This window comes from Mustelus asterias, chromosome 5 (genome assembly GCF_964213995.1).
Source record: "Mustelus asterias chromosome 5, sMusAst1.hap1.1, whole genome shotgun sequence".
NCBI classification, from domain to species: domain Eukaryota; kingdom Metazoa; phylum Chordata; class Chondrichthyes; order Carcharhiniformes; family Triakidae; genus Mustelus; species Mustelus asterias.
In genome coordinates, this window is record NC_135805.1 from 122,513,849 (window position 1) to 122,538,125 (window position 24,277).

The window sequence follows — 24,277 nt, forward strand, 5'->3', positions numbered from 1 at the left end:
CTTGAGATTCACGGGCATATCTTCACCAAAATGGCACACTTCTGACGATCTTCCTCAGCTTTGTTCACGTGGATAGTGTGCATCCCCCTTTCTAAAGAGGCATCTTTTTCCAAACTCTCTGTAACAATTCTGTGCACTGACTGGCATGTTTTGGTCAATCAGTTCATTGAAGTTCAACTGAAGCAGCAGCAGTCACGTTATTTTCCTTTATTCCTGCTCCCAGATCCTTCATGTTCCTTCAGCTTGCCTGCATGGCATCACTGGGCCCTCTGAGCTCGGATGGCTCTGTGTATTTACTTGGTTTCAATAAGCTTCAGATTATGTTTCTGTTTTAGTTTCACTAGGAACATGAAGGTTCAATTTCCTTTTCAGTTAGGTTCTAACCCAAAGGATACAAGCTCTGAAACCAGGGCTAGTGCTCCAACCGAGCTATTTTGAAGAAGAGCAGGGGAGTTTTCCCTGGGGTCCTGGCAAACATTTATCTCTCGATCAACATCAGAAAAAAAGATTATCTGGTGACTATCATATTGTTCTTTGTGGGAGCTTGCTGTGCACATATTAGGCGTTTCCTACATTACAACAGTGAATAGACTTCTAAATGTGCTGCATTGGCTGTAAAGTGCTTTGAGATGTCAAGTGGTAGTAGAAAGTGCTCAATAAATCCAAGTCTCCTCCACCTCAACCTTGTTAATTAAATAGATGTTTATGCAGTTATTTTGTGCCCTGTTTTTGTTAAACAATAGTAAATGCCTCTATTAACATAGCAGAGTGAGGAATTTCAATGGTGCTTACTTTTACACTAGTATCTGACAAATGTAATTTTGAGGCTATTGAGGTGATATGTGTCATTGTTATCACAGTTGACTACTTTACTTAGCTGCGTGCAACACCAGACCGTTTTATCTGTTTTTTTCAACCTCTTAGACTAGACCTGGTGTGATTCGCCCAGTTACCATGGTACAGAAAACAGCTACAACCTCAAAGGTAGATGACAGCTGTCACAATCCTTTTCGGCAATGCACTGAAGCAACCAGTGATACTGAAACCAAAGAGGTAGGCAGCTGAAACGTCTGGTGGCACTACCGCTTGTTGAATTAAAACATCAGATATTCTCTTTATTATCCTGAATTACCCTTTGAAGATACACAAATGTTGATGCAATTTTACCTGCTTGCTGCTGCTTCTCATTCATATATAACTCAATCCAACTGTGAAATTTGAAGTGGTCTAAAGCTAACTGAAGCAGACTGTTAAAATGTGGATTATGTAATTGATGGTGTTGTTTGCTAAACAGTGATAGTGTTCGGTTCAGCCATATATGTTTCATTGTACCATATTCATGGTAACCATTGAAATCCTTTTTATTAAATTAACATAATCTCAAAGCTGAGGGAGTGGAAGCTGCATTTGCTGTTTCTCTGGAACTCGCTGTACTTAAAACCCAGCACAAAAAAATAGCTAGCACTGCCTGGAAATGTACTTACATTTTGTTCCAAGTGTATAGTGCAACACCACAGTGATTGACAATTAAATGATATCATTGCAGCATTAATTTCATCCACTGCTGTAATCATAAACTATAATGTCTAACATTATCATCCCAGAACTGCTGTTTCCTGAGTGTAAAATTATCCTGATAGCCTTAATACTATTTGAATGGCAGCCACTTTGAGGAAGATTCAGACACTGATTCCTTAATGGTGCTGTGTTATGCCTTAAAGATAATGAACTGAAAACAAAACATGTGATTTAAAGATTGTTTTGCTTCGTTTGTCCTTTACCCACTTCCCCAAATTATCTGTTAAAAAAGTTATTTATTGGAGAGTTGAGGTAAATGCAGGGGAGGTGAGTTACTTAGCAAAAATTGTGTTTTCCAAATTCCAACTCTGATGTTAAATGTAGTTACAAATATTCCTTTGCCTCTTGGTGCAAAGGCTGCGCTGTCGAGAAGCAGTTTCTCAGTTGAGCTTCATTTTGGCTCAGAATAATTTCCTGAAAATTTTAATGGTGTTCATTTTGACCTCTGATAGTTATTGCTGTGCAGTAGCCTAACATTGCTTTACTCTCTATCACATAATCGGTCTTCATTGTCACTTATTGTCACTGATGTGTGTTCTGCACAATAGTCTTTATAGAGTGAAATTCCTATTGATAGTTTTCATGTGAAATTTGACTTGCTTTTTAAAAAAGAGATATTCTTTTATATACTTGTATTGACTTTTTTCTTTTTGCTAAAATTATCTCCATTTTAAAAAAAATTACACCTCCAAAATGTTATTGAGTGCAGGAGTTCATTCACAGTTTTGTTCCATCTGTTTTATTATCTGCTCTTCTTCAACAGTGGCTGTTCCCATTATCCACCATCCTAACTTCTGTCACAAATCCCAGTTTGTACCACGAAACGTACCAGACCATGCTGTGCTCTCGGGACATGTCCCAGTCAATTCCACTGTCTCTGTCACCTGTCACTTGTCTAACCTCTGGATCACACATTCGTTTCTCTCCCATTGCCCCATGTAACTACTACATGACCTCTAACCTCTCTCGCAGTCTCCACTCCCTGTACATTAAGGTGAGAAGCTGGTCAGTAATGCTTTGATGTGTTTTCTTCCGTCTGACTGTAATTGTTGCACTCAACAGAGTTGAGTTTTACACAGATGTATTATTAAGTGAAGAAATAACATGCGTTTAAGAAAAACATCCACAAGACGTGGACATTGCTGGCAAGGCCAGCATTTATTGCCAATTTCAATTTGTACTTAAGAAGCTGGTGGTGAGCTGTCGTCTTGAATACAACTTAATGGCTTGCTAGGCCATTTCAAAAGGCCAGTGTCAATCCTATTGCTTTGTGAGTCTGGAGTCAGGCCAGGGTAAGGTTTGCTTCCCTAAAGGACATTAGTGGACCAGTTTGGCAGTTTCAGGATTTTCATTACTAAATCTAGCTTTTTAATCATAGAATTATGTAACTAAGTAAATTTAAATTCCCTATTTGAAAGATTTGTGCTGATAACACTCTAGATCATTCATCCATTACATGTCCAGTGACTAAACCATTTTGAAATTTTCTTCCTCGCTAATTTCTTCCTTGTAATTACAAGAAACTTCACGATGGATTTAATTTCTTTTTTCTTTGAAAATTGTTGCAACACTTGCAGTAGATACATGACTGTATATGGTGTTGCATATTTCATGTTTCAACATTTTGTATCCAGATTATGGGTTTGAGGTTATGAGGACGGGAGATGGCACTTGAAAAGCAAGATTTTCTTCAATGCGCTAATGGTAGCAAGTAAAAATCAGTGGATGCGTGAAGCTCAGAGTAAACAGAAAATATAACCCTACATAGCATGTTTTATTCCTGGATTTTGTATCGCATTTGTTACAAACCTGTTAACAGTTAAAGAAGATATCTGAACACACAGTGATCAAGGGAAAGAACTACACCCCAAGATTCCACATTTTAAAAAACTAAACAAATATTACTGTATATAAACCAGAAATTAAACAATCGCTACTATGCTATAGCTTGTAAAGATTTAAGTATAATTCCAGTTTTGCTTCACACCACTCCCAAGAATTCCCTTAAGTTCTACAAATCTTTCAAGTTCATTCACTTCTTCTCTGGGACCAAATCAAGGTATACCTCAGCTATCTGGAATTCACTCTGATTTCTCTTCAGTGTTCCAGCTATTCTCCAAAATATCATGGGGGTCCTTCCAGTGGCTTTTGGCTAAGTGACACGCCAACTCTGCCAAAACCTCATGAACCTAGATTCTACAGCTGAAGCACTGCAACTCCTGCGCAGTGGCCTCAAAACATCAGAAAACATGCTATTGGTTTCCAATAGCTCACTGGCATGGTTTCAAAGTGCAACTAAGCTGATTACTTCCAGAACCCCAACTGCAACATGGTTAACTACCTTATGTTGAGGATTACTTCCTTTAGCTTCAGGCTGAACATATCTTCCAGTCGATTTCTCCCTTACCAACTCTGTACTCAACTGAATACCAGCTCCCATTCACAGGCTGCATCATGGACAAGAGATCTAACCATTAGTCTACTTCAGGTATAGGTCTGGCTTTATCTCTCAATTACCAAGTAGACACAAGTTACCTTAGACCCAAAGCTGACATACTCTCCGAGGTGCTTTCTAAATATAAACCAGTCTCACTTACTGGCTATGCACGGTGGGCGGCACGCTAGCGCAGTGGTTAGCACTGCTGCTTCACAGCTCCAGGGACCTGGGTTCGATTCCCGGCTTGGGTCACTGTCTGTGTGGAGTTTGCATATTCTCCTCGTGTCTGCGTGGGTTTCCTCCAGGTGCTCCGGATTCCTCCCACAGTCCAAAGATGTGCGGGTTAGGTTGATTGGCCATGCTAAAAATTGCCCCTTAGAGTCCTGAGATGCGTAGGTTAGAGGGATTAGCGGATAAATATGTAGGGATATGGGGGTAAGGCCTGGGTGGGATTGTGGTCGGTGCAGACTTGATGGGCCGAATGGCCTCTTTCTGCACTGTAGGGTTTCTATGATTTCACCAACTAAATTCACAGAGATAAACTCAAAACAAAGAATCTCGCTAAGTTCCACCCATCTCCATGGCAAACTGAGATACAAGTCATAGAATCATAGAAATCCTACAGTGCAGAAGGAAGCCATTTGGCCCATCGGGTCTGCATTGACCACAATCCCACCCAGATCCTATCTTCGTAACCCCACGTATTTACCCTGCTAATCCCTGTTACCAAGTAGAAATGCAAATTAACTACTTTTTAATTTCAAAGTTTTCCTTAATTTTTATTTAACTTGTATATTTTACTGGAACAGCTGCAGACGTCACGTCCCCAGTTATTTTAGCTAAATAAGCACACCTGCCATTTTCTGATTCTCACCATTTCACCCTGACCTTAACACAAGTTAACCTTAACACAAGGTAAACACAAGTTACTTTTTGGATTGTAATTATCTTAAACTTTTCCAGCCTTGAGATGTTTACCAGGTGTTTTTCCCACTGAATTTGCATGCAAAATTAAATTTCAGTGCTTAAAAAACATCTGAATTCTGATGTTCAGCAGACTTAAGATATTGTAGCAATTCAGTAATCTGTTACACTGCATCATATTGAATGTGGAATAGATTCTTCAAACCTTGTGCTATCAAATCGATTCCAGAGACATTCATTGCAGTGGACTTAACGTTATTACTGCATCTAAACCTGTGATAAAACAATTATTTCATTAATTGTGGCTGAAGCATATTTAGATATAATGCCTTTTTCTTACTATAATGTAAAAGTCCAACCATTGTTCACAGTCATAGACTGGAATGTTACCACCATTCACACTGGTGGGATTTTCCCATCCCGCTTCAGTGAATGAAGATTTGGCTGGGTGCCAATTTCTCCAACTTTGCTGAAGCAGGAGTGTGGTGTGAACGGCTGCTAAGATCGTGCCCATAGAGTTTCACTCCACAGAAAGAGGCCCATCGTGTCTGCGCCGGCCATCCAGAACCTATCTAATTTAATGCCATTTTCCAGCATTTGGTCTGTAGCTTTGTATGTTATGGCGTTTCAAGTGCTCATCTAAATGCTTCTTAAATGTTGTGAGCATTCCCGCCTCTACTACCCTTTCAGGCAGTGGGTTCCAGATTTCCACCTTACTCTGGGTGAAAATGTTTTACCTTAAATCCCTTCTAAATCTCCTGCCCCTCACCTTAAATCGATGTCCCCTGGTTATTGACCTCTCTGCTAAGGGGTTGTGAAAATATCCAAGACCGTTGAATATTTGACAACTGAGGTTCGAAAAGTAGAGAGAAACAAAAGGCAATTCAATATGCAATAGGGAATGGGGAGATATACAATTTTCTCCAATGATAAATTTTGCGAGATTCCATTCTTGGAAGAATTAAACATGGAGATCAATGCTGTCAATTTTCTGTGCAAGTTTCCCAGTGACCGGTGTGAAATTGGGATGCTGTGCTTTGAACTTGCTGGGCTCTTCTCCCGATTATTCGACCGAGGATCTGTGCTAGGAGCCACTGCTCATAAAATCTATTGTTACAAATCAGAAAAGCCCCACCATCTCTTGGTAGTAACATTGATCACCATCAAAGTTCTTCGCCTTTAGCGGCTCAAGATGCTGAGCTCCCTACCTGACGGTATTGCGGGAGTATCTTCATTACTGGAATTGTAGCTTAAAGTTCAAGAAGAAGTTGACCCCACACCACCATATGTCAGCTAGGATTGGGAACTAAATGCAGGCCTTTTCAGCAATGTCCACATGCCAAAGAATTTCTTTTTAAGAAATGAAGTTTATTATGTCCTGACTCATGAATAGAATAAAATAGACATTACACTGTTAGAAACTATGAATGAAATACAATATTCTTAAATCTGTTTCCTGTTAAGATTGTTAACCATGGATACTGCCAGTGAATATCTCCCATGGAGTCTGTTTTTGAATATCTGCTCATGGATTGTGGGCAATGCTGCCCATTCCTAATTTGAGAAGGTGGTGGTGAGCTGCCTTCTTGAATTGTGATATGTATTCCAAGTCTCTGTTTTGTGTCTTTATAAAGTGCAGGGCTATCTTGAACAATCAAAACCGTGCAGTCTGATGTTATCCAATCACAATCCATTTAATACCACAGAATTGTAGAACACTAAACCATTTTTCTATTTCTCTATGTTTTAAAAGGAATTCTAATTTGCCTTTAGCAGATATTGTAAGAGAGTTGAGAAATGAATAAAACATGCACCTTATATAAGTAAATATGCTTCAGCTGTACACCATCAGGTGTCACTGCAAGGTGACGGGAAGGAAAGTTAGGGAATTATCTCAATTTGCTTTCAAATGTGGAAGTCAAGAGAAAGATCAGATTGCAGGAAATCTGAAATCAGAATTGAAAATGCTGGGAAGGCACAAGCTAGTGAACATTTTAAAAATAAAAGGTGAAATGATATTGTGGGTCCAATTATGATAAAGTATCCAGCTGAAAGTCAGCTCTCTCCCAATAATCCTGAGCCATGTGCACAAATTTAACAATTTTGATTTTGGACATGAAAAGAGAACCCATGCAGCAATTAAGCTGCACTTTGCTATGCGTTTTCTCCAGCTGGCAATAGCTGTTTGGTTCTGCAAATAGAATTCTCGTTTCACAGTGCCGATTTAGGAAAGCTCGAACAATGATAACAGCTTTGCCATTTCTGCATTTAGTTTCTCTCCAAGTAACCGTGGGATTAGTTGGGAAGTTTACCAACAAGTACAATGTTCACATTGCGGTATTGAAAACCATCTACATCTTAATTGCACAGTGATTGACTTAAAGTATTGACTTCTGATTGAGGATGAAGTAAATTTCCTTTAAAAAAAAAAGGAAATTCTGAAGTGAAGTTATCCCATGTTCCAAAACCTGGTTATAGATAACCTCCAGAAGAGGATCATTGATCATACCATGTTTTTTCTTTGTTTCCTTTAATACTTTCTCCTCCCTCAGTGACTGTTAACTCATTGAAAGCTGAAATCCTTCCTTCCTTTGACAATCAACTGACTGAAAATACAAATTGTGGCGACCTGGGATCACTATGTCCTCACTTAACTCATCAGACATGAATTCAACTGTTACCCATTACAATGAAACAAAATGCAAAACCTTTCAGTGCTGGAAATCTACTTTGTAAATTGAGTCAGCAATCTGATCTAAAAATGCAGCTGGGATGAGTAAAGAATACTGTAAAGTCAGCTTAAAATATAATGCTTTTCCGATAAATTGATTCATTTTGCATTTTATTTTGTCCCAGTTGTTTCTCCCTTTTTTGTACTGTCCTCAGGATGATGCAGCATTAGCGCATCACCTGAATGAACAAAGTGGTAATTCTTCACGTGACCTTAAATATTGAGCGTTGGCAGGCCATTCACTGGTACATGGGGCCCATGGCAGGGGACAGGTGGGACGTCACATCAAACCCTAAGCCAACTCTCATTTCAGTCTTGTTGTATTTTCTAGTCAGGACTACTAGGTGAGAGCTGTAGCTATTATTGACCCCTCTCGCTTAGGGATGCTGAAGCTAACTAGGTCACACTGAGCGTTAGCTGAGTGCCAAAGATCAGTAAGGTCGGCACATATCTTGAGTTTTGGATGTTTTGACCTGTCTGATATTATAGAACATAGAACAATACAGCACAGAACAGGCCCTTCGGCCCACGATGTTGCGCCGAGCTTTATCTGAAACCAAGATCAAGCTATCCCACTCCCTATCATCCTGGTGTGCTCCATGTGCCTATCCAATAATCGCTTAAATGTTCCTAAAGTGTCTGACTCCACTATCACTACAGGCAGTCCATTCCACACCCCAACCACTCTCTGCGTAAAGAACCTACCTCTGATATCCTTCCTATATCTCCCACCATGCACCCTATAGTTATGCCCCCTTGTAATAGCTCCATCCACCCGAGGAAATTGTCACATTGAATGTTGCTGGTGAATGATGCTGTCATCCAGATGTGTGGGACTGCTCTCACCTGATTCTTATCTATCAAATTGCAGCCAGAGAATCATATGCAATGGCTTCTCTCCCTCCTCCTCCTCCTGGTGCTCTCCCATGGATTTATCCTTGGCCCCTTCCTATTTTTCATCTACATTCTGCCCCTTCGACAACATCGTTTGAAAGGAGAATGTTTGTTTTCAAATGTATGCTGACAACACCCTGCTCTGACTCATCACCACCCTTTTTTCTCCTTCACTATCTTCAAATTATCAAACTGTTCATCCGACATCCAACACAGGGTAAGCAGAAATTTCCCCCAATTAAATATTTGGAAGACCGAAGCCATTGGCCCCTGCCACAAACATTGTTTCCTAGTCACTGGCTCTAACCCTCCCCAAAGCTCTGAGACTGAATCAGACTGTTTGCCACCTTGAAGTTATAACTAACCCAGAGAGAAGCTTCCAACACATATTTTTATAATAGAACCATTTTCTACCTCAGTAACATTGCCTAATCTCATCCAAGCCTTTGTTACATCAAGAATTGACTATTCTAATACACCTACGGCTGGCCTCCCATACTCTACCCTTTGTGCAATTGAGGTCCTCTAAAACTCTGCTGCCCCTCTCCTAATGCCTACCAAATCCTGTTCACCCAACTGCCCCCTCTGCTCATTGACATGCAGACTCCTGGGTAAGCAATGCCTCAATTTTTAAAATTCCGATCCCTCCAAGGGTGGCTAGGAACATGCTGGAGAGTCAAGTTTAAAGATAACAAAGACAGAGATCAAGGTTCCATTAACTGATGAGATGAAACAGCATCTGAGTCAAGCAAAGTTATAGAGGTGGAAGTGGACAGTCTTTATGATAGTGTGGCAAGAGTTCAGAAACTCACCTTGTGATCAAATACAACTCCAAGTGACAAATGATTCTGCAGACCATCATCAACCATTGCATAAAAAACACATCTTGCCTCTGGTTCTTTTGCCATTTACCTTAGTTTTATACATTCTAATTACTGACTATGCTACCAAGTGGAAACTGCTTCTCTCTTATTCACTTAAGATCAGTCATGATTTTGAGCACCACTATGAAATCTTCCCTTCATTTTCCCTGCTCTAAGGAGAATAGTATGTGCTTCTCTATCCTCTCCACATGCCTGAAGTATTGTATTCATGTTACCATTTAAGTTAATCTCCTTTGCATCCTTTCTAATTAGCTTCAGTGTCTTGAGTTGGAGCTGGGAGCATTGCCCAAAATTATTGCTTCTTGATATCTAGTCAGTACTGCTGGAAGGTATATGTGGAAGTGCCAAACTGATTGGGACAAGTCAGTCCTTCCCACAATTGCCAAATATTCCACTGCTTTCATTTTTTGGGCAACCAAGTAGGAAGTGCCAAGTTGGGCAAAGAAATTTGGCACTGTGATCAAATCCGTGCATCAATCTGAGATAGGGAGAGGAAACCTTGTCCCTGAACCTTGTCCTCACTGAAGAGTTCTGTGCTTTGGAACTGCAAGTCCAAGATATTAGTGTACACACTTATTTACTGAGCTGATTTATGTTTGGTGTGATCATAAAGATCCACAGGGGCTTTTACTGGGGAATGAGTTTAAATGCTGCATTCACTCACTCACCCAGTGTGAAGGATCACTGTGTTCTGTACTGCAGTAGAGAAATCCCTGACCATAGTTTAACCCTGCACTTGGGAAAATGACTGTAATTCGGCTTGTAACAACGAAAGACAAAACTCTATGCACAATTCTTAAATTGTAACTGCAAAAAAGGGACTCATCATGAAAGATGATTTATGTTGTACTAGCCAAGACTGCTGATAGAAATTCTACTCACTTTTGCTGTATATTTTGTCAGTTTCCTTTAATGTGACTGACTTAATTTGATAGTCTTCACTTAGTCAATTACTCTTGCTGTTGTTTCAGTGTTAATAAACTTAAAGGAGTGGACTGTAATAAAAGTCATACCCTCCCTAGAACATGCACAAAACATAGCTGGCAGCAATGTGTCACTGCGCTCTCGTGTTTGAAAAGCAAGTATTGAATTCCACTCTTTCATTTTTCTTGTCATTCTGCATTTGTATGTTGTGAAGCCCCGTCACTCAATAACAACAATCCATGAAAACGAAGCTCTGGGCATCGATGAGGTAAATGAGTCAATCTGCCTTCATAGAAACTTGGCTTTAATTACTTACATTTTGTTTGCCTGAATACAATCCAATGAATGCCATCTGTTCAGATAGTTTTTGAAGCTTTCAACTTTTCTGTTGTGATGGGTTTAATGTGAAGTGTTGATATATTGACCTGGAGTTTCTCCTAGGTTCTGTTGGTTTATTAGCGCCCTTTGCTAGCACTGGCCAAGCCAGTGCGCACGATGATGCAAATTATGTGCAGTGTAAATTGAGTTATTGTGATCTGTAATGCTGATTAATAAAGCTAGAAGCTGGCCACACCTTGATCACATTAATCACCGTTCCACGTTTGTGGCCCTTTAAGGACACACTTAAGCTTTAACTTTAGGTAAAAGTTCACCAGGCACACTTTAAAAACTTTCGGATATTTGATAAAGTGAAAAAAAAGGTCCAAGGCATCATGGTAGATGTTCCAAGGATGGACATTTTGATAAGACATTTGATAAAGTGCCAGTCGATCCAAAATTGGGTCAGTGACGGGAAGGAAGTGGTGGTGTTGTTATTGTAGATATTGTGAATAAACTCTTGTAATTAAAGTTTGTGCACATATACAAGCTAGTGTGTCACCCCTGCATAGGTCTGACTTTTATGAAGTGTACAACAGGTAGTGGCAGTTGGCATTTTTCAGTCTGAGAGATAGTGAACACCATTGCAAACTAAGGCTCAGTTTTCGATTAACTACTCTTTTCCAGTGTTATAATTAACCTAGGCTCAGGTGTAAGAAACAGAATTCGAAAGTTTGCAGATGATGGACAACTTGCCACAGAAGTAGATAGCGATGGAGAGGATTCTTCGAGACAGGATTTATTCCCACTTGGAAATAAGTGGACATATTAGTGAGAGGCAACATGGTTTTGTGAAGGGGAGGTCGTGTCTCACTAACTTGGTCGAGTATTTCGAGGAAGTGACGAAGATGATTGATGAGGGTAAGGCAGTGGATGTTGTCTACATGGACTTCAGTAAGGCCTTTGACAAGGTCCCTCATGGCAGACTGGTGCAGAAGATAAAGTCGCATGGGATCACAGGTGAGCTGGCAAGGTGGATACAAAACTGGCTCGGTCAAAGAAAACAGAGGGTAGCAGTGGTAGGGTGTGTTTCTGAATGGAGGGCTGTGACAAGTGGCATTCCTCGGGGATCAGTGCTGGGACCTTTGCTGTTTGTAGTATATATAAATGATTTGGAGGAAAATGTAACTGGTTTGATTAGTAAGTTTGCGGACGACACAAAGGTTGGTGGGTTTACAGATAGCGATGAGGACCATCAGAGGATACAGCAGGATATAGATCAGTTGGAGACTTGGGTGGAGAGGTGGCAGATGGAGTTTAATCTGGATAAATGTGAGGTAATGGATTTTGGAAGGTCTAATACAAATAGGAAATATACAGTAAATGGCAGAACCCTTAAAAGGATTGATAGGCAAAGGGATCTGGGTATACAGGTACACAGGTCACTGAAAGTGGCAATGCAGGTGGAGAAGGTAGTCAAGAAGGCATACGGCATGCTTGCCTTCATCGGCCGGGGCATTGAGTTTAAAAATTGGCAAGTCATGTTGCGGTTTTACAGAACCTTAGTTAGGCTGCACTTGGAATATGGTGTTCAATTCTGGTTGCCACACTACCAGAAGGATGTGGAGGCTTTGGGGAGGGTACAGGAAAGATTTACCAGGATGTTGCCTGGTATGGAGGGCATCAGCTATGAGGAGAGGTTGGAGAAACTTGGTTTGTTCTCACTGTAACGATGGAGGTTGAGGGGTGACCTGATAGAAGTCTACAAGATTATGAGAGGCATGGACAGAGTGGATAGTCAGAAGCTTTTTCCCAGGGTGGAACAGTCAATTACTAGGGGGCACAGGTTTAAGGTGTGAGGGGCAAAATTTAAAGGAAATGTACGAGGCAGATTTTTTACACAGAGGGTGGTAGGTGCCTGGAACTCGTTGCCGGGGTAGATCGTGGAAGCAGATACGATAGTGACTTTTAAGGGGTGTCTTGACAAATACATGAATAAGATGGGAATAGAGGGATATGGTCCCCGGAAGGGTAGGGGGTTTTAGTTAAGTCAGGTAGCATGGTCGGTGCAGGCTTGGAGGGCCAAAGAGCCTGTTCCTGTGCTGTAATTTTCTTTGTTTTTTGTCTTTGATGAAGGTGGTTATGGGTTTCAGGGTGACAGACAGAACAATAAAATGGGCAGAAGTGTGGCAGCTCGAATTGAATGTGAAAAATTGTGAAGTGATGCACTTTAACTGAACCAATGTGGAAAGATAGCATAGCATAAATCACACAAGTGCAAAAAGATCTGTGTCCATATACACAAATCCTTAACAGTGCCAGGGCAAGCTGATAAGTGCTTGAAAATGTTTATGAGATACTTGGGTTTATAAATAGAATCATAGAAAATGCAGAGAGATCAACCTCGAACTTTGTAAATCACTGGAATATTGTGAGCAATTCTGTGCAGCACACTTCAGAAAAGATGTAAAGGCCTTACAATGGGTACAGAGGAGATTGACTAAAATGTTACTAGGGATGAATGATTTCCATTATGAGGTGAGATTGGAAGAGTTGGGACTATTCTCCTTGGAACAGAGAATGTTCAGAGGAGACCTAATAGAGACTTTGATGCTTTTCTCTATCCTATTCCCTCGAGTGAGTGGTCAACAATGAGAGGTCATAGATTTAAAATCATTGGCAAAAGATCTATAGGGCAAATGAGAAAAAAGTATTGTTCACTCAGCTGTTGGGACCTGGATTGCTCTACCTGAAAAATGGTGGAAGCTTTATTTCACAGATAACTTTAAAAGGGATTTGGACAGGTTCTTGAGAATGAGGAACCTACAGAGTCACAGAAAAAAAGCCAGTGTGTGGGACTAAGCATGACTGCTCTTTCAAAGAGCTTGAACAGGCATGATGAATGAAATGGCCTCCTGCGCTGTAAGTTTCAATGATTATTTTCAGTTATTATGAAACTGTTGTGAGACTAGTAAATGCTTCTGTATAGTTATTTTAAAAAGTCTCTTTCAGTTATGTTAAATCAGGTTACTTGCAGGTGGTGAAATGGTCACTCACTAAAAATGCTTATGTCCTGTGACAAATCCATTGTCAACGGTGTTAATATCACTACCAAGTTGCGATATGTCAAGCAATAATTTTAATGCAAAAATTTATTTTAAAAATTATGTTCTAAAACATTGCCCAAATTGCACTGGTGCAATGTGGCATTCAGTGATACACAAATGAGTTTGAACAGATACGGAGGGCATTTCTGAAAACTTGTGCATTTTGTGTCCAGATTGCTCCCAAAGTGGAAACTCTTGGTCACCATCCTGGGATGAAGAGGGCATCTTAATTCTTTATAATCTTCATATAAATAGGAAACTACTCTTTCAATATTGGCGTCTTGAAGGTAAAACTGTGTCCTATGTAGCACAGGGCATTCAACTTCAGTATTCCATTTTCATCTCGATTGAGCAGATCCACATATCAGTGCCAATCCAGATTTCTCAAGTTGGTGAACATTTTCATAGCAATTCTAACATTAATTTTCTGCTAAAGAAAGAGTAGTTTTAACTGTTTGGAATTGCAGTTTGAGAAATTAGTGTTTTCTGCTCTACTCTGAATTTTATACTCATCGAGTATAGAGGTTTAGAGCATGGAAACAGGTCCTTCAGCCCAACTTGTCCATGCTGCTCTTTTTTAAACCCTTAAGCTAGTCCCAATTGCCCACATTTGGCCCATATCCCTCTATATCCATCTTACCCATGTAATAGTTAAAAGACAAAATTGCACCCGCCTCTACTACTACCTCTGGCAGCATGTTCCAGACACTCTCCACCCTCTTTGTGAAAAAATTGCCCCTCTGGACCCTTTTGTATCTCTCCCCTCTCACCTTAAACCTATGCCCTCTAGTTTTAGACTCCCCTACCTTTGGGAAAAGATAATGACTATCTAGCTGATCTGTGCCCCTCATTATTTTATAGACCTCTATAAGATCACCTCTCTTCTACGCTCCAGAGAAAAAAGTCCCAGTCTATCCAGCCTCTCCTTATAACTCAAACCATCAAGTCCCGGTAGCATCCTAGTAAATCTCTTCTGCATTCTTTCTAGTTTAATAATATCCTTTCTAATATTGTATTATTTCTATAATATAATAATATAAAATTCTATTTATTCCAATTTGAAAAATTAAACTTTTCACACAATATCTTTAGTTGGTTTGGTTCTAAATGTACGACGCTTAAACTTTGAGCTGATGTGGAGCACAGTGGGTGATGTTCATCTAGCTGGTTAGTGTAGTTCAGGCTTGTCCAACATCCGGCCCACAAGCTGGTAAAGCTCGCTAAGTTGTGCGGCCCTGGAGCCATTTTTCAAAACCTTGGTCAAACAGGTAGTTTGAATGGGAGATTCCACATGGAACTTCTCCTATCATAGGCCTTTTCTCTCCCAGGTTTACTGCTGATAGGCTCATGTAGAAGAGAAACAATGGCAGCTTTCCTTGTAGTTACTTCTCAGAATTGCATTTCAGAACAATATTTTTTTATTCATTCGTGGGACATGGGCATCGCTGGCTGGCCAGCATTTATTGCCCATCCCTAGTTGCTCTTGAGAATGTGGTGGTGAGCTGCCTTTTTGGGCGATTGATACAACTGAGTGGCTTGCCAAGCCATTTCAAAGGGCAGTTGAGAATCAACCACATTGCTGTGGATCTGGAGTCACATGTAGGCCAGACCAGGTAAGGATGAGCAGATTTCCTTCCCTAAAGGGCATTAGTGAACTAGATGGGTTTTTCCGACAACTGACAATCGTTTCATGGTCATCAGTAGATGCTTAATTCCAGATTTTTTTTATTGAATTCAATTTCAAATTCCACCATCTGCCGTATTCGAACCCGGGTTCTGGGAACCCCTATTCAAACCCGGGTTCCCAGAAATTTAGCTGAGTTTCTGAATTAATAATCTAGTGATAATACCACTAGGCCATCGCCTCCTGTGGTTACTTATCCTCAGTTAGAAGTCTCACAACACCAGGTTAAAGTCCAACAGGTTTATTTGGTAGCAAATACCATAAGCTTTCGGAGCAGAGCTCCTTCGTCAGATGGAGTGGCAATGTGCTCTCAAACAGTGCACAGACACAGAAATCAAATTACAGAATACTGATTAGAATGCAAATCTCTACAGCCAGCCAGGTCTTAAATGTACAGACAATGTGGGTGGAGGGAGCATTCAACACAGGTTAAAGAGATGTGTATTGTCTCCAGACAGAACAGCTTGTGGAATTCTGCAAGTCCAGGAGGCAAGCTGTGGGGGTTACTGATAATGTGACATAAATCCAACATCCCGGTTTAGGCCGTCCTCATGTGTGCGGAACTTGGCTATCAGTTTCTGCTCAGCGACTCTGCGCTGTCGTGTGTCGTGAAGGCCGCCTTGGAGAACGCTTACCTGAAGATCCAAGGCTGAATGCCCGTGACTGCTGAAGTGCTCCCCCACAGGATGAGAACAGTCTTGCCTGGTGATTGTCGAGCGGTGTTCATTCATCCGTTGTCGTAGCGTCTGCATGGTTTCCCCAATGTACCATGCCTCGGGACATCCTTTCTTGCAGCGTATCAGGTAGACAACGTTGGCCGAGTTGCAAGAGTATGTACCGTGTACCTGGTAGATGGTGTTCTCACGTGAGATGATGGCATCCGTGTCGATGATCCGGCACGTCTTGCAGAGGTTGCTGTGGCAGGGTTGTGTGGTGTCGTGGTCACTGTTCTCCTGAAGGCTGGGTAGTTTGCTGCGGACAATGGTCTGTTTGAGGTTGCGTGGTTGTTTGAAGGCAAGAAGTGGGGGTGTGGGGATGGCCTTGGTGAGATGTTCGTCTTCATCAATGACATGTTGAAGGCTCCGGAGGAGATGCCGTAGCTTCTCCGCTCCGGGGAAGTACTGGACGACGAAGGGTACTCTGTCCACCGTGTCCCGTGTTTGTCTTCTGAGGAGGTCGGTGCGGTTTTTCGCTGTGGCGCGTCGGAACTGTTGATCGATGAGTCGAGCGCCTCAGAAGACAAACACTGGACACGGTGGACAGAGTACCCTTCGTCGTCCAGTACTTCCCCGGAGCGGAGAAGCTACGGCATCTCCTCCGGAGCCTTCAACCTGTCATTGATGAAGACGAACATCTCGCCAAGGCCATCCCCACACCCCCACTTCTTGCCTTCAAACAACCACGCAACCTCAAACAGACCATTGTCCGCAGCAAACTACCCAGCCTTCAGGAGAACAGTGACCACGACACCACACAACCCTGCCACAGCAACCTCTGCAAGACGTGCTGGATCATCGACACGGATGCCATCATCTCACGTGAGAACACCATCTACCAGGTACATGGTACCTACTCTTGCAACTCGGCCAACGTTGTCTACCTGATACGCTGCAAGAAAGGATGTCCCGAGGCATGGTACATTGGGGAAACCATGCAGACGCTATGACAACGGATGAATGAACACCGCTCGACAATCACCAGGCAAGACTGTTCTCTTCCTGTGGGGGAGCACTTCAGCAGTCACGGGCATTCAGCCTTGGATCTTCAGGTAAGCGTTCTCCAAGGCGGCCTTCACGACACACGACAGCGCAGAGTCACTGAGCAGAAACTGATAGCCAAGTTCCGCACACATGAGGACGGCCTAAACCGGGATGTTGGATTTATGTCACATTATCAGTAACCCCCACAGCTTGCCTCCTGGACTTGCAGAATTCCACAAGCTGTCCTGTCTGGAGACAATACACATCTCTTTAACCTGTGTTGAATGCTCCCTCCACCCACATTGTCTGTACATTTAAGACCTGGCTGGCTGTAGAGATTTGCATTCTAATCAGTATTCTGTAATTTGATTTCTGTGTCTGTGCCCTGTTTGAGAACAGATATCCACTCCATCTGACGAAGGAGCTCTGCTCCGAAAGCTTATGGTATTTGCTACCAAATAAACCTGTTGGACTTTAACCTGGTGTTGTGAGACTTGTTACTGTGCTTACCCCAGTCCAACGCCGGCATCTCCACATCGTTACTTATCCTACCATGGTGACAATTTGAATGAAGGTTCTTTTTATGCCACAGGGTAGATTTTTATACTCTGCAGAGGAGCATTTTAAACAGTGAGGAAACACAACGTGGATTTTATATCTGTTGAAATGACTGATAGAAAATCCTGTCGGGTCTACTGACCTTCATCTTTAAATTCATGATGTGTATTTCTGATTGAACTAAAATTGTCAGTTTTTAAGAAGTGTCTACAACTCAGTCGCTCATAGATCACATTCAGCTACCAGCCTGATGCCATCTGAATTGGTGGAAAGGAAGTTACAAATTGTCTCGGTGTGTCTCGACTAGATAAGGCAAACATTAGCTAAGGTTTCAGTTTCAATGAACTCTCCAGTGAAGTGTATGTCTCTGCGTGTGGCAGAGCGAGGGCAGCTTCAGGCTCTGCTATAGTGCACTGCTTTTGGGAATCGGCCAGCTCATGTACCTGGGTGTTAAGTCAGCACCCCTCAGGAAAGTGGAGGAGGTAATTCATGAACAAAGGGAACAAGCTACAATTTCATTTCTGCAACAATATACAAATTCATCATCATCATCTGTTGATTCACCAGAAAGAACATTCTGTCTATGATGGCCCCAGCCCTGAACATTTGAAAGCTGGGCCACTGGACAGAAAATTACACATAATGGACAGATTTACTAGAAGTAGCTGCCTAGAATGGAAATGAATGAGTATGACAAAATGGTCACTGTGAAACACAAGACAAGTTGTTGTCAGCTGCGAGCTTTTCAACTTTTCAACATCAAAGGATTAGCGGGTAGGGCCTGGGTGGGATTGTGGTCGGTGCAGACTCGATGGGCCGAATGGCCTCCTTCTGCACTGTAGGGTTTCTATAAAATTCTATTAAAAAAAACTTAATTCTGTGATACAGGCAGGAAATTTTGTCTCCAGCCTTGTATTGTTACAAGTAGCTAGGGTTTACCCAATACTAAATGTTAGATTAGAGGCATTCCACTTGGTTGAGGCAGATTGGATAGCTGTGATGTCGACAAATAAGTGACCTTTGATGGGAAGGCAGCATTGATAATGTTAATGGATACAGAATTTGCAGCGGAAGGATAATTAAAACTGATGGAACATGTCAGTGCAGTTACAAGCAATTGGTTTCATTGCCTACAGCAGTGTTAAGATTGTTAACTATTTGTTTGCTTGACACCTTGTGTGAATGAAGTTTGGTGGAATAAATATCCACTTTCGAGTTTTTTAATCTGGCACCGAGTACTGTGTCATTTCAGACTTGCTGGTTTGTTAGAGAGAGAGTCTGGCAGAGGGGGAAGTGGGATTGGTACTGGATGAACTGTAAATTCACATACCCTCAATGCCCGAGGCCCGGAAAGTTTCTAGCTCCTGGGACTCATTCCCAGAATGTAGCTTGAATTACTGCCCAGAATTGGTGCAAATCACTCCCTGGCCAGTGAGAGGGAGCAGGAACTCCAGTGACAGGAGGACATCGTCAGCTGCCCAATGGAATTGTTCCCAGCAGTGAGGCAACTCGATTGGAGAAGACAAATAATAATCGTGGTTGTGGAAAGTAAATCTTTGGGAGGGACAAGCGTAAGGTCTTCCTGTGAGACAAAGGTCACACTTCCTCCTGGCCCTGAGGCAACATTCAAAAAGAAATTTAAACTTACCTTCAGACCCGCGATCCAGCTCATCTGCCTACTTTCCACCTAACTCATCATTTAAGATTGTGCAGCTGGTAATTGAAAAGTTTGACAACATGCACTGGCAGTTCAATGATAAATAATGGATGGAGGATGAAGTAAATGAATTAAAACCTTCAGGAGAGGAGTTTTGGCAATGCGCCTGAAGGCTGTTTTGCCTCAACTGAATCTTATCCTCTCCTCAGCTAACATCTACAGATGCTCACTTTCAACATTAGGTGTTGGCTAACAACCAGGGGCTGGAACCCTAGCTTATTTTCCTTTCTTCATTGATGAGTATGAAGCTAATTGAGCACTACAGCTCTGCTCCCCACCTGCTCCCCCACCAGTTCCCCCCCAAAGAGAGACAGTTCTTGTATAAATGCACGGGGGCAGTGCACCACTGAATGTTTTGCTCAATTACTTTGAATTGAGGGGCAACACAGTGGCATAGTGTTTCGCACTGCCTCACAGCACCAGGGACCCGAGTTTGATTCCCGGCTTGGGTCACTGTGTGGAGTTTGCACATTCTCCCCGTGTCTGCAAGGGTCTCCTCCTGGTGCTCTGGTTTCCTCCCACAATCCAAAGATGTGCAGGTTAGGTGCATTGGCCATGCTAAATTCTTCCTCGGTGTACCTGAACAGGCGCCGTAGTGTGGCATCTAGGGGATTTTCATAGTAACTTCATTGCAATGTTAATGTAAGCCATCTTGTAACTAATAAATAAACTTTAAAACTTTTGGGGAAATAACTTTCACTTTCCTTCGTTTTGACTCTTGCAGCTCACTGATATAACAAGAAAACTGAACAGGGATCAGCGTCAATGCCAAAAGGATCCTAAGGGGTCACTCCTGTCAATCACTGATTCTAATCAGGAAGCCTTGGTGATATTGGAAGAGGAGTTGGAGCAAGCTGTCAAAACAAGCTGAGCAAAGGTGTGAAACACTCTTCTTGATACAAAACCTAGTTACTGGGCAGTTATTTGAAATAATATAACACAAAATTGTACATTAGCATAAAGTTGCTACTCTGCATGAAGAAAAATCAAGTTAAGGACGGACAATTTGCATTCATTAAATCCAGTTCTTTCTTGTGTCCTGGCTACTGTCCAGTTAATTCAGCACACAGCCTTTGCTGAGCAAAACCACAGAAACATCCCGCTTCATTTAACCCTTGGGTTGCTCTCTGCAAATGATATTAAGTAAGTTAAACATCATCTTTTAGTTGTAATCTGGGATTATTATCATCAAGAGTCTGACATGAACTTGTTAAATGTGTAGTTTTCTTTTTCTACTCATCACTCTAGCTAAATTGCAACATTTCAAAGATTCGGCCGCCATTTATAAACTTCCTCTCAACACTTCAACCTCGATTAATCCCTGACTCCTCCGACCCCACAAATCAGGGAGAGAGAAGATCTGGAGATTAAAGAGTTAAACATAGGAGTGGCAGTAATCCGCCGCAGCCTTTTTTATGGTGGTAGATCGCGGGGTAGACTTAATTAACACATCTCACCTCTCGATCATTACATTTTCTCAGAAACTTCAGGAAATTGTGTTCTCTATGGCACTGTTTGAGACATTCAATTATAATGTTGCATTCCTCCGTATGCAGATCCGGGTGCATGTTTAGGGGTGCAAAGGCAACTGATTTGAAGTGTGTTGTGCACTTTTCCAGGGGCCAGGAAATTCAGCAGAGGCGGGGGGGGGGGGGGGTGCAGAGGCTACTAGCTTTGAAAGGTAAGTGCCTTGGTCAGCTCTCCTTGCGGGCATTGGAGAAACGGGAGTTCTCACCGGGCCCCTCTAGGAAACTTCGGGGCAAAAGTTTAGCTCATCAGCAACTTGCGCCCTCGGCCCTGCTTGCTGAATTTTGGCTTCAGCTGCCTCCGGTAAATGTTTTGTGCGCACCCCAGCGGAAAGCTGGCTTGTGTAGGCGGGGCAAGCGAGTTTCTGCACTGAGACCTGGACACCTCATTCCTGAGACCGTGAGCGCACTGTCAGTAACCTGGCCCTGGCGGGAACTGGCTTCCCCGAAGTAACTCATGTCCATTTTGTACCGTCAATGGGCTGGGTTCTCATTCCGCGAAGGCAGAGGGTGTGCCGGCAATTTTGGGGAACGCGCCAGCCTGCTGGCATCCGGATAAATTTGAAGGAAGTTGCTGCTGGTGACAAGGGAGAGGGGCGACTGCCAATCGCCTGCCAGTGTCGGCCAGCCAGTTAGGCTAGTTAAAGTGCACTTTTCACATGCGGGTTGGCATTCTCCAGACGGATCTCCAGCTGAGGGTGAAGTCAAGCTGATTCCTGGGGGTGCCACCAATATCTTATTTAAATATCTCCCATCTCCGGCAGTCACAACTGCAGCCGCAGGCTTTCCTGTGGTGGGATTACCACTCCACAATGCTGGCCTGGAGGTGTGGCCGTGTTTTACTTTTAAATATTGGAAATTCTCCGGAGGCTGCACCTATCTTTTCGTTCTGCCAATTTTGCAGGTGCAGCTGCCAGCATCCAGAGCCTCGCTTTAATTGGGCAGGGTTCCCAAAGCTGGCCGCCTTTTTCAAAATCTCCCTTTGCCAGTATTTCCGGGTTTCCAAATTGGCAATTCCAGATGGTATCAAAACTCTGGGACAAATCCAGCTCAGTGTATCTGGGCTAATACTTGCAGCTAGGATCATACTTAAGGCAAAGAGTCAAACTGTAAATTACAGCAGGTTGTTTACAGTATAATACTTTAAAGTATTAAAGTTAGAGTCAGTGGGCTAGAGATTAAAATGTTCTTTACTAGAAGTATTTTTCAAAAACATATTTTGTAAAGTGACAAAGTTTGAGTAAAAGTCTTTGTTAGACCTCCATGGCGTGATTGGAAAGATGTATTAAACAAGGCCTAAAGCAAAATACTGCAGATGCAGGAATCTGAAACAAAAACAGAAAATGCTTTAAAAATCTCAGCAGAGTCTGACAGCATCTGTGGGGAGAGAATAGAGCCAATGTTTTGAGTCTAGATGACCTTTTTGTCAGAGCTGAGAGAGGTGCAGGCTCTAATCCCTCCCCACAGATGCTGTCAAACCTGCTGAGATTTTCCAGCATTTTCTGTTTTTGTATTAAACAAGGTCCCTGCTCATTTAACAGGATCTGCAATTCAGAATTAAGCATGTAATGCAGTTATTTATTCTGAACACAAGTCTTTCCTGCTTCAGCTTACTTTTGGAAGACTAGCCAGGACCTGAAATTTCAACGGGATCCTACAGGCTGTGAGGCAACCTGTTAATATTGAGATACGAGGTGTGATTTTCTGGGTATATCAGCCGTTAATGGATATGTCTGGAGCTGAGTGCAACCATCAGTGATGTATTGCTCAGTACATGCTCTGAAAATCGGCTCTATTATTTTTCTCTCAAACAATTTCCTTTATAGATAAGGCATGAGAGATGATGGGAGTCTTTCTCCAGCTTTGCTTTTCAGTCAGAAATTAATATGGTTTCTAATGGTTTCATTGAAACTATAGGCTTGGATGCCTTTCAAATAGATACTGTCCATGCCACTAAACAGCCTCTCAGATTTGACTAGGACAATTTAGGCTGGTTACCTTACTGCCAGTGACTCTCAGCGAAATGATGGAGAGTGCAGGAGGAAAGAGAGTGGCAGAGAAAGTACTCGCAGGTCACCTGTGCTGTGCAATGATGAGAGGGTGCATTTCTTCTCTGCATGAAAGTAGATGAAAATGTACCTTCTTTGATCGTTGAAAAACCTGAGTCCGGCATTAACCGGTTTTTCAGAGAGGCCCTTCAACAGTCATTGCCAGTGGCCATAAGTGTGCTTGGGTCACCAGCCCACCCATCATCCCCAGCCGGTTCTCTGTCTTTCCTGAAGTTGTTCTGCCAGATGAGAAGTTATGAATGTGAGAAATGGCTTTAGTGGAGATTTGGGGCTGGGCAACATTTGTAGATGGTGAACATAAGGCATGGGGTAAGATAATGCAATGGAAATGAGTGTCAGTGTAAGTATTGGTTGTTCAGATGGGGGGTGTGAGGAGGTGTTTGGAGATAAGGTATTGTTGGTCTAAGGAGTGCTATACAGGTGAATACTGGGAAAGTCACAGCTTGGAGTTGGCAGCTGACAGGACTATACCACTCACCTTTCCTGCTCCACTGAGACCTTGGATCCTCATGGGGCTCTTCTGATTAGAAGGACCACAATTCTGCTATTAACTTTCCACATAAGAAGCTGGTCTCTTCCTCACATCCTTGGGAAACATCACTTCACTGCAGCCCCTCAGATCTCACAGCAAGACCTTCAAGTGAGAGAGAGAATGGCAGGGACACTAGGAAAAGCCTTCTCAGGCCCTCCCCTCCATTCCTGAGATTCCTACAGCCTTGAGAATCCTTGCCCAGTTCAACCACACTGACCTCTTCTCTGGGTAGAAATCCTTCCTTCGACAGCATCAATTCTGCACACCCTCTTTGGAACAGCGATGCTTGTTCTGTGGTTCATTCCTGACCTGCTACAAGTCCCATCATTTTCATTGGAACAACCAGTTGCAAATTCCATCCAATATCTTGGCTCTTTTAAATACTGAGCATGGCACATCTGGTGGGGGCTGAGTTGGAGGGGAGGGGGCTGGGTAGCACCAAAGTGTCTTTTATAAAGGTGTACTGCCTAAGAGGATCTGACATCAAGTGAATTTTGTTCAAACACTCCATTTGACAAGTGAACTGCTGCTGGTATCTTGCAATGAGGTAATATTGTTTGGAAATTACAAAGACAATCAAAGATCAGCAGTGAGCTTAATGTTCAGTGTTCTGTTCAAGTGGAAGTCTCTCATTGAATTCATAGCTGTAGAATTGTATAGCACAGAAAGGAGGCGATTTGACCCATTAGAACAT

At 42.3% G+C, this 24,277-nt stretch overlaps 1 protein-coding gene across 15 annotated transcripts in view; it reads left to right on the forward strand.

Moving 5' to 3' along the window:
- Positions 1–24,277, forward strand: part of mlip (muscular LMNA-interacting protein) — a 204,200-nt gene that overhangs the window by 169,374 nt on the left and 10,549 nt on the right. For 11 of the 15 annotated variants that reach the window (XM_078213265.1, XM_078213267.1, XM_078213262.1 and 8 more), the window contains 4 exons: positions 925–1,053; positions 2,342–2,572; positions 10,587–10,640; positions 20,181–20,333. In XM_078213265.1, the coding sequence (XP_078069391.1) occupies positions 925–1,053; positions 2,342–2,572; positions 10,587–10,640; positions 20,181–20,327 (561 nt within the window). In that variant the 3' untranslated portion in view covers positions 20,328–20,333. Of the gene's footprint in view, positions 1–924; positions 1,054–2,341; positions 2,573–10,586; positions 10,641–11,377; positions 11,711–20,180; positions 20,334–24,277 lie in introns of all 15 variants that reach the window. The other 4 variants (XR_013497792.1, XR_013497793.1, XM_078213270.1 and 1 more) reach the window with 4 other exon arrangements.